The sequence below is a fragment of the Microchirus variegatus genome (genome assembly GCF_963457635.1).
Source record: "Microchirus variegatus genome assembly, chromosome: 1".
Classification (NCBI taxonomy): Eukaryota; Metazoa; Chordata; class Actinopteri; order Pleuronectiformes; family Soleidae; genus Microchirus; species Microchirus variegatus.
In genome coordinates this window covers 27,466,980-27,481,608 of record NC_139802.1, presented here as the reverse complement: position 1 = coordinate 27,481,608, position 14,629 = coordinate 27,466,980, and the positions used below count along the sequence as shown (strand labels likewise).

At 46.7% G+C, this 14,629-nt stretch overlaps 1 protein-coding gene across 1 annotated transcript in view; it reads left to right on the top strand.

The window, feature by feature from the left end:
* Positions 1 to 3,499: 3,499 nt before the first annotated feature.
* The window catches only part of LOC310935167 (uncharacterized protein), a gene marked incomplete at its 5' end in the record, with an annotated part of 33,244 nt that continues 22,114 nt past the window's right edge, over positions 3,500 to 14,629 (top strand). The window contains 4 exons of the mRNA XM_083899011.1: positions 3,500 to 3,650; positions 4,510 to 5,084; positions 13,234 to 13,254; positions 13,344 to 13,406. Of these exons, the coding sequence (XP_083755137.1) occupies positions 3,500 to 3,650; positions 4,510 to 5,084; positions 13,234 to 13,254; positions 13,344 to 13,406 (810 nt within the window). The remainder of the gene's footprint in view (positions 3,651 to 4,509; positions 5,085 to 13,233; positions 13,255 to 13,343; positions 13,407 to 14,629) is intronic.

Sequence of the window (14,629 nt, the reverse complement as noted above, 5' to 3'; positions counted from 1 at the left end):
GCGCAGACCGCCAAGGCAGCTCAGCCCCCCTAACCCCCCATGGCACTTGTTCCTGGTCCCATTGCACATCACAACACATCATCAGTAGGGTCAAACTAACCTGTCTCACGACGGTCTTAACCCAGCTCACGTTCCCTATTCGTGGGTGAACAATCCAACGCTTGGTGAATTCTGCTTCACAATGACAGGAAGAGCCGTCATCAAAGGATCAAAAAGCGGTGTGCAGAGGTGGAAAAAGTACTATAATATTGTACTCAAGTAAAAGTAAAAGTTCACATGCCAGTGCTGGTGCTAATCACATCATCATTCGTCTGGTTCTTGTGTCTATTTTCACCCTGTAGGTCTTCATTGTGCTGAATTTTTATTTTTACTCAGTAACGGATAGGATTTATAAAGTAACTAAATAAAGTACAATACTTGAGTCAATACGTAATATACAAAATCCTGATTTAAAATTGTATTTAAAAAATACAAAATACACAAAAAAAGGGTTCAATACAGTAACGTGAGTAAATGTATTTCGTTACTTTCCACCTCTGGCGGTGTTGCTATGAACGCTTGGCAGCCACAAGCCAGTGCTGACATTTCCTGAAAATGTCATCCAAATCCGTCCGTGAGTTATGTTGCTAACAAACAGACAGACAGACAAACAAACTCCGGCAAAAACGTATGCCTCCTTGGCAGAGGTCAACAAATAGTTGTGATCAGGTGATATGTAATAACTGTGACAGACCTACTACTGATATGTTCTAAGAGTTTTCATCATAGGGATCAGATAACAGGTGATGGGAGTGTAAATGTAAACACACTGTGCCAGACCCTGCTATGCGGTGCAGTGTCTTTCCTTCAGTAGTCATGTACAACATACATGTACATTATTAATTATCGGTAAAGGTAAATAGGAAGGGATTTCAAACCGAGTCAAACCTTTTACCCTTCTTGCTGCGGTAAAGCAGCCAGCTTCTCTTTAGAACAGGCGTTAGTTGAGTTTGCATCGGTGCTGTGAAGTTTAAAGAACAAGCATTATCTTGTAAAAATGGTGCTTAAGCCAAATGTCATAGGAAAGATACCTGGAGGGATGGGGAATAATAAAGAGTTAAGTTGTCGTTTCCGCTGAGTCATAAAACACAGATTCACTCTTGTTTGGGTTCCCTCCTCTCTTAAGGAAAGTATTTGCTCATTAAATTTGAAATGCAATAAAATAATAATAATTGAAAAAGAAGCATCTGTAGTATGTCACCATCACATTAGATAGGACCATATTATTTAATTTATGGCCATGTACTCATTGGACATCATCAGCTAAAAGCTGGTTAGTGTAAAGCCGCTGTGGTCTACTTCTAGAAAACCTTTCAGCCATGTTAACACACACTTAAAATGCAGTGTGGTGAACATGTTGGCTCATTATTGCAGTATTCCTGCTGTGAAATACATCACTGAGTAAGAAAGAAAGGCTTATAAAAAATTGTTATGACAGGCATGTGGCTCTTCAGCTGCCTTTACTTTACTTAAGCTTTCAGAACTCCAAGCTATGCTGCAATCTTTATGTTACCATACCTGGAAATGTCATATTTATATATGATATTAATATTCAGAGCTATGCTGTGCCATGTACTTTTGATGCATTATATGTATTTATGCAACATGCATACACGTTTCTTTCATTGATTTGTTAAATAGTTAAAGAAACCTTTAGAACTGTAAGGTCAGATACAAAAGTGAGACTTGTTCCAAACACACATATTATCAAAACAGTCCCTACTTTGCTTAATCAGCATGCCATACAAAGCAGGGGGAGTTGAACAGATCTATGTAGGTCTATCTTTCAAAGTGGAACATTCTTGAGTGACAGCTCACCTGCCCTTGCTTTCAGTAATGCAGTAGGCAATAAAAAACACACGTCGTTATCCGTGTCGTTGGAGTTATGTGAATCCAGCTCCAGTTTTTATGGTTGCAGACTGTCTCGTGAGATTGTAGGACTCCTCCTTATCAGGACTACAGGAAGGATAATAATAAGATTGGGAATATATGAGGCCTTTTTTGGGTGATAAAAAAATGAAACAACCAGGTTTTGATAAAAAAAAAAAGGGACTGACTCTGAGGAAGTGCCCTCTCACATCTGACTTTGAAGAGACTTTCCATGTTAATGTAAACAATCTGATATTGGTTTTAGAGGACATGAATGAATTTCATTTGTTTTATAAACAATATGAAAGGAAGAAATAACTTTACTGTCAGAAACGAATGACGTTTATTTTGTTGCACATGCTCCTGTAGCACTACCATTCATACTCTTCTACTTTTCTCAATCTCATGAACAGTTAAAGTAAATTAATGAAAAGAATGGATGCTTGGGTTATTTCCACAGGTGAATCATGGAATGCTGCTCTTGCAAGGTGTGTTGCCCTAAGGTACAATTCTCTGATCCAGATTTTCCCTGTTCTAAAAGAGAGGGCAATGAATGAAAAAAAATAAAAAGCTAAAGTCCATTCATTTTTGTTTAAAAATCACATGATCACATAGTCACAAAGTCTATTGTTGACTTTATTTATCTTGATATTATTTGTCTTTCTTTCTTTCAAACAAACACAAAAGGTCAAAAATTCACCAGCACCGTGCACCACATGGCAGATGAACATGGCAAACACTTAGCAGCTAAAGAGTCAGATTTGACGAAAAGAGATCAAAATAAATCCAAATTAATGTCAGTTCTGTTGTGTCATAGAGATACATTTTCAGTACTGTTTGTTAACAAGTGTGTATCATGTGTGGCTGCTTAAATTTCACAGTTGTTATTTGGTCAATATTCACCCAATGCCAGGTAGGATTCTAAGATGATGTGTCAATTTCCTATGAAAAACAACACCAAGAAGAAAAAAACAATTGTAATAGAAATATCACCAACTATGTCTTAAATAGACATCTGCCCCTGTGCCCTTTAATTATTTCCAGGGACTTCCCTTATAGTTTAAAGAGAATGACTAACTGAGTAAAAAATATACTATAAAAAGTGCGTGTGTGCCTGCATGCTCAGTCAAGTTTAGGGAGTTTGTCCACCCTCTGCCCCAAATATGGGAGTGATCTTAAAAAGAGGGCTGGTCCTTTCATTTACTGCAATGTCTTCACACTGAGTCTCATCAGAGTCAGATAACAGTCCAAACTTTTGTCTTCTCCCTGCTGCTGCTGCTGCTGCTGTTCCTGCTACATGATACCTACTTGACCTCCAGATTCTTGATGACTTTGAGGCTCAGGCACAGATGCAAACTATCGCTGAATGAAAGCCTCTCCTTCATATTTGCACTGTGTTCTGTGTGAATTTCTTCACAGCCAGGAGAGCTATACAGAGCTGATCACATTGGAGACCTAAGTCAGCAACACTGTGAGTTATGCATGCCGGGGTCTAAAACAACATGCACGTTAAAGCTTGTTCTTTGTAATGGGTAATAAAATGTATGGATGTGTTTTCATCTCTGTCTTATCTGTATCTGTTAGGGGAGTCATGGTCCCCTCACTGCTATGGTTCCTTCTGCTGTGGGGACTACAGGGTCTTGAGGCACAACACTATGAAGACGACCACGAAGAAGAGGTGGTGACCATCAAGAAGAAGACCAAACTATATCCATCCAATTCTTTAACACAAAATAGCAAGTGTAAGTGCAAAAATAGTCTCTGTCTAAGAGTTTTCCATATGGATCCAGAAAGATGCTGTTTTCCACTGATGCACTTACTTAGAAAGTCTTGTGGAATTTATGCAGGTGGCACATGTTCCACTTTTTTCCGCGATAGCAAAACAAAGCACTACCACAGGTGAAGAAATGGAACATGATTCTCTGCAAGGACACTGAAGAATGCAATCCACTTGGACTGATCATATCTCTCAGGATTCTCAGAACCATCCATCTCCTGTGTGACTACTCAGTGCTCCGTTACCCAAATGTTTTATTCGCTAACAATCCTGTTTCCCCAGGCACATTCTCTCCATGACATATTTCCTTGAAGATTAATGTGATTTATCCTCAGCCTATATTAGATATGTGACCTCCTTCAATATGCTGAAGGTTGGTGCACCAAGCTGAGTTTTATTTCTACATCAAAATGATATGTCACTTTCATGAACCTAAAGAGCCTAAACAGCCAGTAAATCACCTTTTCCCCTTCTGGCTTCACGCATAACAATTTCACTCTGACTTATAAAATACATTTGGCTTAACTTGTTGGGCCTTTTTTAACTGGATGGATATGAAAGTGATGAATTACTTTATTAGAAAGACGAAACAATATATGTATGCAGTTAACTGAGTCATCTAACTCTTGACAAGAAAGTTAGAAGAAGCTACAACCAGCAGACAGTTAAAATAACTTATCAAAGAGTCTGGAAACAGTTTGTTTGACCAGTGTAATACTGGCATGAGAGTGGTATCAATCTCAGGAAGAAAATATTGCATCTCAGGTGCTTTAATTCTTGCTATCGCCTGATTGATTCATTTATCACTCCACTTTCTTCTCTAGCGCTCATTGATGAGGACTGCGGTTTGGAGTTAGCCTTTCTAATCGACAGCTCCGAGAGTGCCAAGGACAACCATGACCAGGAGAAGCGCTTTGCCTCAGAAGTGATGGACCGGCTGCAGGGCCTGCGGCTGCAGACGGGCCGTAGCCTCGCTTCCCGCTCAGCCCTCCTTCAATACAGCAGCCACGTAATCATCGAGCAGACTTTCAAACAGTGGAAAGGCATTGACAACTTCAAGGCCCAAATCAATCCAATCGTGTATATCGGTCACGGCACCTACACCACCTACGCTATTACCAACCTCACCCGCATTTACTTGGAGGAGTCCGCTCCCAGCAGCATCAAGGTGGCCATTCTGCTCTATGATGGCATCTCACACCCGAGGAACCCAGACATATTTTCAGCTGTGGCTGACGCAAAGAACCAGGGCATCCGTTTCTTTACTATTGGCATCACACCTGAGGCCAAGGAGTCAACCAATATGGCTCAGTTGAGAATGATTGCTAGCTCCCCTGCCTCCCGCTACCTTCACAACCTGCAGGACAGAGGCATTGTGGACAAAGTCATAAAGGAGATTGTAAGTAAAATATAAACTTCATTTAATCTGTATACAATATGCTTTATGTATTATTAATGCTTAATACTCATAATGTTTTATACACTAATAAGGTAAATAATGTAGACACCCTGGGAGCTGGTGGATTCGATCCTACGACTGTCCCGACCCAATTCTACTTACTTAACCACTGGACTACCACTGTTATTCTCTTGTAATAGGTGTCAGAAGAAGATTTAACAATTAGATTAGATTAGAAAGGGCATAAAATATGCAAAAGAAGATCCATCCATCCATCCATTATGGACCACCAGAGGGTCGCGGGGGGTGCTGTGCCTATCTCAGCTGACATTGGGCGATAGGCGGGGTACACCTTGGACAGTTCGCCAGTCCATCACAGTTCACGTTTGGTGTAGTGGTTAGCACTCTTGCCTTTGCAGCAAGAAGACCCAGGTTCCTGGGTTCGAGCCCCGTTTTGAACAACTTCTGAACAAGGGCCTTTCTGCAAGGAGTTTGCATGTTCTCCCTGTGTGTGCGTGGGTTTTCTCCGGGTTCTCTGGCTTCCTCCCACAGCCCAAAAACATGCGATATGGGGATTAGGTGAATTGGTCACTCTAAATTGACTGTAGGTGTGAGTGTGTGAGTGAATGGTTGTTTGTCTCTATATGTGGCAAAAGAAGATGTATGCTGGTCGGCGTGTCATTACCCGACCTGTACCGGAAACTCGATCCAGTCTGCGCATGTGCTTGGCTGAATTCCTAGAACCATTGACGCTCAGAAACCTCTCTTGCCGCTCAGGCCAGGATGATGCAACTGATCGTAACCGAACTGTCTAGGTATCGCGGGTGCAAGCGAGTTCAAAGGTTTCAAAGGATGGATGATATTCGCACCATATGCTTAGCGCGAGCTCAGCCCAATGGATGTGTTGGCTCAACCAGACACAGTTTGATATTGTACTCCTCACAGTCTCTGCAGGCATAACTTATCGATCACTAGTGGCTTTTCTCTGGCTCAACAGATTAGATCTCAGATAAACTCAGGTGTCAGAACCGTTTTTTAATCGTGATGTGTACTTCAGCATGAGAAATCAGAGGAGAAGTCAATCAAATGCGTGTGCCCATTTAACAAAAGTTACATAGTCTTGCTTTAACTGTGAATAAACCTTTGTTATTCATGGAAGTTTTATTAAAAATGACAAATGAGCTTTGCTCAGAAAGGTATTGCAACAGAGATTTTATCATTTAGACGAAATAATTCCCTTACAATCTCCTCGTTAATATATTTTCATTAAAGTGAGATATCAGACTTGACTGAAATGAATATGCTTTCTTTCAGTGTAGATAACGTGCTCACACTTGCATACTGTATAATCATTTTGTTGGCTTAATGTCTGTACATGTCTTTGGAATTCACACTCAGGTAAATTGATGTTTAACAATTATGCTCATTACCTGAGGGCAAAGATTTAAGACAGGTAGAGGCTTCAAATTTGTAATGCAGACAGGCCTTTTGCCAAATAAATAAAATGTTACTGTCTGTGACCTTTCCACACAACACAACACGATCATCCACAGTGCCATCGTTGATAATTGCCTTGTTTGGCTTATTGCATCCATGATATATACACCTGCTACAATCTGTTCTCTGCGTTCAAATCAACAAAATCCATGTAATAGGAGGCAAAGTTTGTCTGCACTTGTGTGATTGGGTTTACTTTACAAACCAGCGATGCACTTCTACTCAGATAATTAAAACGTGCTGCGCAGCAAAAGACTACACACAGGCTGTTTGGCAGTAACATGTGCTCTGCATTAAAACATGAGACGTGAGAACACGAATGCATGCAACGTCATTCAGCCACCTCCTCGACTGCCACATCAACCAGTGTTGATACAAGTGACACACACCAAAACGATGATGAGTAGAAACATTGTTCAGAGCCTCCTAAATTTCTCAAACAGACAGCTTACATTCTGCTGGCATGGACGAGGCCAGCAGCAGCAGCAGCAACTTTCATCTCATTCCCTATGCAGCATCTGTATGTCATAAGCATGATCCTCTGTTCCTGAGCTGAGGAAATGGTCTTTTATCTTTGGTCACCATTCAACTGCATTGCTCCGTCTTCTAGAAATGGACAAACTATTGTAACGCTCACCCCAGTGCGGCAGCGAAGAATAAGGAGGCGACGACTGGATGGTAACTTCTGTGCATTTATTTAGGCTTTAACTCCGATCACTGTTGGCCGTGACCACGCCGAACACTTTAGCCGCACAACAACAACAACGTCCCAACTCTCGTTCTTTTCCCCCCCTCTCGCGAGGCCATCTCACCCCACTAAGTCTCAATTGAACAACATTGACCCCTGCTGGTAACATTAGTGCATAACACTCAACGACATAACAGGAACACATTAACTCTGCTCATTACACAGCTCCCCCTCAACAAAGTCCCTCGTCCCGAGGGACTACACAAAGTCTCTGAGATGGCCTGGCCGACGTCCACGTCTCCGTGGCCGAGTGGGGAATGCAGGCGCCTCTGCCTGGGGGATGGGGCTACGCCCCCGTGCAGCGAAAGGTGTGTGTGACGGGAAGGGGAAAGGAGGAGTGTGAACAGGGGGGTCAGGCACTGTTTCTGGGGAACTGTTTGCAGGGGGAATGGGACTTTGATGGGGCTCGTGGGCGTGTCTGTGGGTAGTGGTTGTGCTTTCGCCCCTCCGTACAGGCGTTCGGGTAGGGAGGGAGTCTCCTCTGTACGGGGCCAATCTGTCCCTGTGGAGTGCGACCTTCTTCCTTTTTCCAGGCAGCTGGACTCGGTACACTACTTCACCCAGCCGCTCCACCACCTCGCAAGGCCCCACCCAATGACAATCCAACTTGGGGCACCGACCCTTCTTCCTGCGTGGGCTGTACACCCAAACCAGCTCCCCGGCTTGGAAGTGTCTCCCCTTTGACCTTATGTCATAGTTCCTTCTTTGTCTCATGCCCGCTTTCTCCAGCTGGTCCCGGGCAAAGGTGTGGGCAGACTCCATCCGATCCTGGAGTCTCCTGGCGTACTCTCTCCCTGGAGGAACAGCAGGGGTATCAGGGGGTTTTCCAAAGGCCACCTCCGCCAGTGTCCTTAGCTCCCTCCCCAACATGAGGAGGGAAGGTGTGCATGAGGTGGATTCCTGAACAGCAGACCTGTAGGCCATGAGGACGAGGGGTAGGTGGGTATCCCAGTCACGTTGATGCTCCGCAGTGAGGATTGCCAGCTGCTTTGCCAGGGTCCTGTTGAACCTCTCGACAAGGCCGTCACTCTGGGGGTGCAGAGCTGTGGTCCGGGTCTTATGCATGCCCATACGATCACACATGGTGGCAAAGACCAGGGATTCAAAATTCCTCCCTTGGTCACTGTGGATGGTTTCTGCCGCCCCAAACCTGCTGAACATGCCCTCTACGAGAGCGTCAACCACTGTCTCTGCTTCCTGGTTTGGTATTGCATATGCCTCAGGCCATTTTGTAAAATAGTCCATGGCGACCAAAACGTACCGGTTGCCTGTATCCGTGCGGGGAAATGGGCCCATGACGTCCACAGCTACTCTTTCCATGGGAGCCCCCACTGCCTGTTGCTGAAGTTGTGCGCGGGACTGGTCTGTGGGGCCCTTGTAGGCCGCGCAGAGGTCGCAGCGGCGGCAAAAGTCCTCCACGTCCCTTCTGGCCCGCCCCCAGTAAAATCCCTGACGCAGCCGGCGGAGTGTTTTAGCCACACCAAAGTGTCCCGCCCCTGTGGTCCCGTGGGATGTTCTCAGCACAGCGTGTCTCAGTGAACTGGGGACTATCACCTGCCACTTTTCCTCTCCCGTGGCAGGCTCCTTCCATGCTCTCTGCAGTACCCCATCTCTCACTCTCAGCGCATCGAACATTGTCCACAGTCCTTTTGTTGCAGTGGAGCTCCCCATCACCCCTTCCCAGGGGGGCCTCTGTCCTGCTTCCACCCACTGTCGCACTGGTTGTATGTCCCTGTCTTGCCCCTGTTGTGTCTGCCACTCAGCCACGTCAACCATCCGCGTTTCCCGGCAGACTGGTCCAGCCTCCTCGTGCATGGGACATGCCTCCCCCTCGATAAGGAGCTCTTGCTCACGTGCTTCTCTCCGCTCACAGTATCGGCATCCCCCCAGGGCGCAGGGGCGGCGGGACAGGGCATCTGCATTGGCGTGGCTGGCTCCGGCCCTGTGCACCACTGTGAAACTATAGGACTGAAGCATTTCAATCCAGCGAGCAACTTGGCCCTCTGGTTCCCTGAAGGACATCAGCCACTGAAGCGCTGAATGGTCTGTCCTGACAGTGAAGTGGCGGCCACACAGGTAGTATTTGAAGTGCTTTATTGCCATCACCATGGCAAGGAGCTCTCGGCGTGTGACACAGTAGCGGCGCTCAGCCTTGTTGAAGGTTTTGCTGAAATACGCCACAACTTTCTCTCCTTCTGGCCCCGCTTGAGCTAGCACCGCGCCCATGCCCACATCGCTGGCGTCTGTGTCAAGAATAAATGGCAACATGGGGTCAGGGGGAGTGAGGATGGGGGCCTCTGTCAGTGCCTTCTGGAGAGAGTTGAAGGCTTGCTGGCAATGTGGCGTCCAAGCGAAGCCCCCTCCCCTTTTCAGCAGGTGGTACAGAGGGGCAGCTGTGCAGGAGAAACCTCGCACAAACTTCCTGTAATATGAGGCTAGGCCCAGGAAGCTCTTCAGTTGTCGTTGGTCAGTGGGTGTGGGCCAGTCTCTCACTGCATGCACTTTCTCTTCCAGTGTGCTGATACCTTCTCCCCCCAGTCTGTGGCCCAAAAACTCCACCTCCTTCCTCATGAAGCGGCACTTTTGTGAGTGTAATTTCAGGCCCGCCACCGACACTCTCTGCAGCACCAGCCTCAGCGACTCCAAAGCTGTTTGGAAGGAGCTCCCATGGGCCAGGATATCATCCAAATACACCAGACATCTCTGCCGGGGGATGCCAGCAAGCACTCGGTCCATGAGTCTTTCAAAGGTGGCTGGGACATTGCACAGGCCAAAACTGAGGACCCGGAACTGCCACAACCCCCTATCCATACAGAAGGCGGTCTTCGGTCTCGCTTCAGGGCTGAGGGGCACCTGCCAGTATCCACTCCGCAGGTCAAGTGAAGAGAACCAGGAGGAGCCAGACACCAAGTCTAGTGACTCATCGATCCTGGGTAATGGATATGCGTCCTTTTTGGTCACACTGTTCAGCGGTCTGTAGTCCACACAGAATCTCATCTTGGGGCTCCTCTTTTTCGAAACCATCACCACCCCCGAGGCCCATGGGCTGTCTGACGGTTCGATAATGCCAGCTCTTTGCATCTCTTCCACCGCTCTGTCTGCAGCCTCACGGTGAGCCATGGGGAGGCGCCGGGGACGCGTCCTGATGGGCTGCGCATCCCCAGTGTCTATTTCATGCTGTACCAGGTGTGTCAAGCCCACTTCATCATCTGATAGTGCAAAAATATCCATAAAGTCAGACAACACCTTCCACAGCTCATCCTGTTGCCATTGCTCCAGGTTGTCACAATTCTGTCTCCATATCTCTCTCACTGCTGCCAACCTGTCCGCCCCCTCCACCGTAGTTGACTGGGCTGGGGGGGATGTACATGAGTGTGCAGAGGGGGGCTGATCGTTGCTGAGGGCATGTTGAACTAGCGGCAGGGTGCTGCAGACTGGGGAGTTGTTGCCATTTTCTGGGCTTTTTGAGTCATAGCAGTGCATCTCTACGGCTGTCCCGACCAGGAGGTGCGGCTTCAGGGACTGTGAGGGGGGTGTCATTCTGATGGTGGGGCCCCCGGGGAAGGTCAATGTGTTCTCCCCTAGGTCGAGCAGGCAGCGCACAGACCTCAGAAAGTCCAGCCCCAGTATACAGGGGTCCTGCACCTGCGCCACCCACACTGAAAAATCCACTGGCCGACCTCCGACATCCAACGTCACTTTTCCCTTACCAAGCATAGGGGCCAGCTCACCTGTCACTGTCCTCAGTTGCACTGTAGTCTGCTCCAACTGCGTCCCCTCAGGAACCACATCTGGTCTCATCAGCGTTGCTGTGGAGCCTGTGTCCACTAGGGCGGTACATGGGGCCCCACATATGGTGACGGGAACGTGGCAGAAATTCCCAGCATGAGTCCAACCCACCACCATCGCAGATTCTGTGTTCTCGTCCTCCTGTGGGGTGAGTGGAGCCCCTCTGCCCCAGCTGCGCTGCTGGGCCCCCCCTTCTCTCGATGATGCAGCATGGAACATAACGCCAGGGGCCCGTACCGTTCCATCTATACGGGCCCTGGTCCGTTTCCCTGGTCGTTCGACCGTTTGGGGCACTGTCTGAGGAGATGGCCATGTTGTCCACATCCCCAGCAGACCAGAGGGCGTTGGCGAGGGCGTGTGGCACTTTGCGGCAAATTTAGGGACACAGCCCGGATCAGTTCAGTCATTTCATCGACCCAAGCAGGCTTTACTTGGGCTGTGTCAGCGCAAGCAGCAGTTCTCACCACAGGACCACTCTCTCCAGGGCCGCTGTCAATGGTCCCGCCCTCCACAATCTCTCTCTCTAGAGCCAGCTCCAAAGCCTCGTGAATGGAGCGGGGATGGGCAAGCTGAGTCTGGATGCGCAGCCCCCTGGGGGTTATGGCTTGGATGAACTGGTCCCTGGCAAGCTCTGTTTGTACCGTAGGGGGCATGTGGGCATAAGCCCTCCGGGCTAGAGATTCAATGTCATTAGCTAAGACACGGAGGGGCTCCCCAGGCTGCCTGCGTCTGTTGGACAGTTCAGAGCGCAGGAGACCGGGCTGTTCACAGTGTCCAAAACGTCTCTGTAGGGCTCCAACAAGAGCCTCATAATCATTTCTCTCTTCTGGGCTGAGCAGTAAAAGGCATGCTAGTGCATCATCTGTAAGGCATAACGCTAGCTGTAGCGCTTTATCACTCTCTGACCAGCCCGCAGCTTGCGACAGTAGTTCAAATTGGGCATGAAATGCCTGCCAATCTGCCTTACCAGAGTACTTAGGTGTTTTACATGGGGCACTGTTATTCCGCCATACAGGTTGCACGTTCTCTCTGCCATACTGCTGTGGTGGAGCCGACGTGCAAGTGAGGAAGTCGTCCTCCCGTCTTCCGCGCCGTCGGGGATCAGCGGAGCCCATTCCCGCGTCATTGGCCATGCGCCTCGCCGCCAGCTTCAGGCGGGTCTTGGTTTCCGCGGCGCGCTCCCACTCCTCCGCCAGACCCTCCGCACGGCCGAAAGTGTAGCTCCCCTCTTCCTCCTTAACCTTGGGCCGTGCTCCTCTCTCGTGCGGCATTTCCATTGTCATTACAAACAGCGGCTCTGCTCCGTAGGTCCGCTAGCCGGCTAGGCTAACACCGGAGATCCAACCAGTCCGTCACTTTACTTCTGACACCAGTGTAACGCTCACCCCAGTGCGGCAGCGAAGAATAAGGAGGCGACGACTGGATGGTAACTTCTGTGCATTTATTTAGGCTTTAACTCCGATCACTGTTGGCCGTGACCACGCCGAACACTTTAGCCGCACAACAACAACAACGTCCCAACTCTCGTTCTTTTCCCCCCCTCTCGCGAGGCCATCTCACCCCACTAAGTCTCAATTGAACAACATTGACCCCTGCTGGTAACATTAGTGCATAACACTCAACGACATAACAGGAACACATTAACTCTGCTCATTACACTATCTTCAAAACACCTCCTCCATACATCCCCTTTATGCTTAGTGAGGCTATTTTTTTAATCATTACATGTGGTTTGTATTTAGTCGCAGTGGAATCTGGATTATTACCACTTGTATTATGTTTGTGGTCAGCTTTGAAGTAAGTAAGAGCAACAGACCTGGGTGAAAAGTGGGGCTGCGACTGTTGCGAGAGGATGTGCGGGATATGAGTCAGCTCACGGAATCGGTCGGAGGAGCTTGACTAGTGACTGAAAAATGATTTAATTGGATACATGATTAGCAGGTGTTCTCATTTATAACTTTCACACAATAATAAAAGATGGACTGACATCTGTGACGGGGCTCACGTTTAAAGGACTGCTCTGTAAATGTTTCCTGGTGAGGTTTTTAAGTCAACATCAACAATATGAAATAAATCTAACACCTGCTTCACATTCTTGTGTTTCTTCTTCCACAGACGGCGTTGGCAGATGAAGGGGTAAGTCAAAAGACTGCGGTCTGTCTGCACATGTGTTGGTTTTTGTCTCTGTGAGACATCGTCTGATTCTTCCTCGCTTGTGTTTGAAGTGTCCCTTGGCCCAGAGCCAGTGTGCATGTGACAAGGGTGAGAGGGGACCAAGCGGCCCTCCTGTAAGTATTTGTCTTATGTTTACTTCAAATTCTGCATGAATGTTTAAGTATGTTGAAGCTAAGCATTTAAGGAAGTTTCGCAACTTCTTTTTTTCTCCCCAATAACAATGTCTAATACAATAAAATGTTTATATTTCCTGTAGTTTGTTGTACTTACATTCGCCAAAATGTTAGCAACGCAAGGATTTCATTTTACGTTTCTGCTATAACTTCTGTTAGCTCTCCTTGTGAAACACAAACATGCAGGGGGAAACAACTCCCAATGTCCTATAAACTATATAAAAAAACTATAAGTCCCATAAAAAACTATAGCAGCAGATACAATATACTGTACATTACAAAATGCTAAAAATTATCATAACAGTGAGTTAAATTTTAGATCTCTAACTGCAAAAACCTAGCAATTTTTATTTCAAAGCAATTACACACTTATTATATAAACATACTTATGGGTAGCATATTCAATTTCTGCAATTAGAGCCACTTAAAATGTTACACATTGGACCTTTAAAATACACTTCAGGGTTTTGTGTTGCCCCTCCTGCTCTATACAATATTATAAATTGTATAATAAGGGCAATTACTCGCAAATCAACAACAGCTCACAGCTTACAAAGGCCCTTTGACGACATAATTGCTGGGATTTTGGGGGGTAGGTTGAGTAAATTATGCAGTTTTGAGAAGCTCTGTTTTCCTGCACGAGTGAAAGTAAACCAAATGCCTCACATTCCTCTTACAGTTTACTGGGAACAGGCCTAAACAGATATTGGATATTGGAAATAGGCTATATCATGTCAGCTGAAAGAACCCAGCCACTAGAGATTGTGCGAGGACCCATTCAGAATAAAGATGTTACATGGATTTCTTTGTCCGCCAAAGTCACGATATTGTAAATTAGAACACTCCCTTTTTTGTATCAAGAAGGTTGACTACAATTAGACGTAGTGGTTTTGCTTTGATGTATTTCCACTGGATGAGACAACGTAATTACCCCCTTGAACCTAATGCTCCAAACAAAAGCTGTTTCACATCAGGGGCTGCAGACGCACACTGGCGACACGCACACAACATACATTTCCTTTTCCTGCTCCTGGATTGATCTGCAGGGCTAACCTAATCTATACATCATGCGTCAATTTCTTTATGTACCGCTTCTTGAAAGACATCAAAAGAAAAATTCCTTGTAATTCCATCTTTATCTACTTTAGATTAGCTATAGAGAC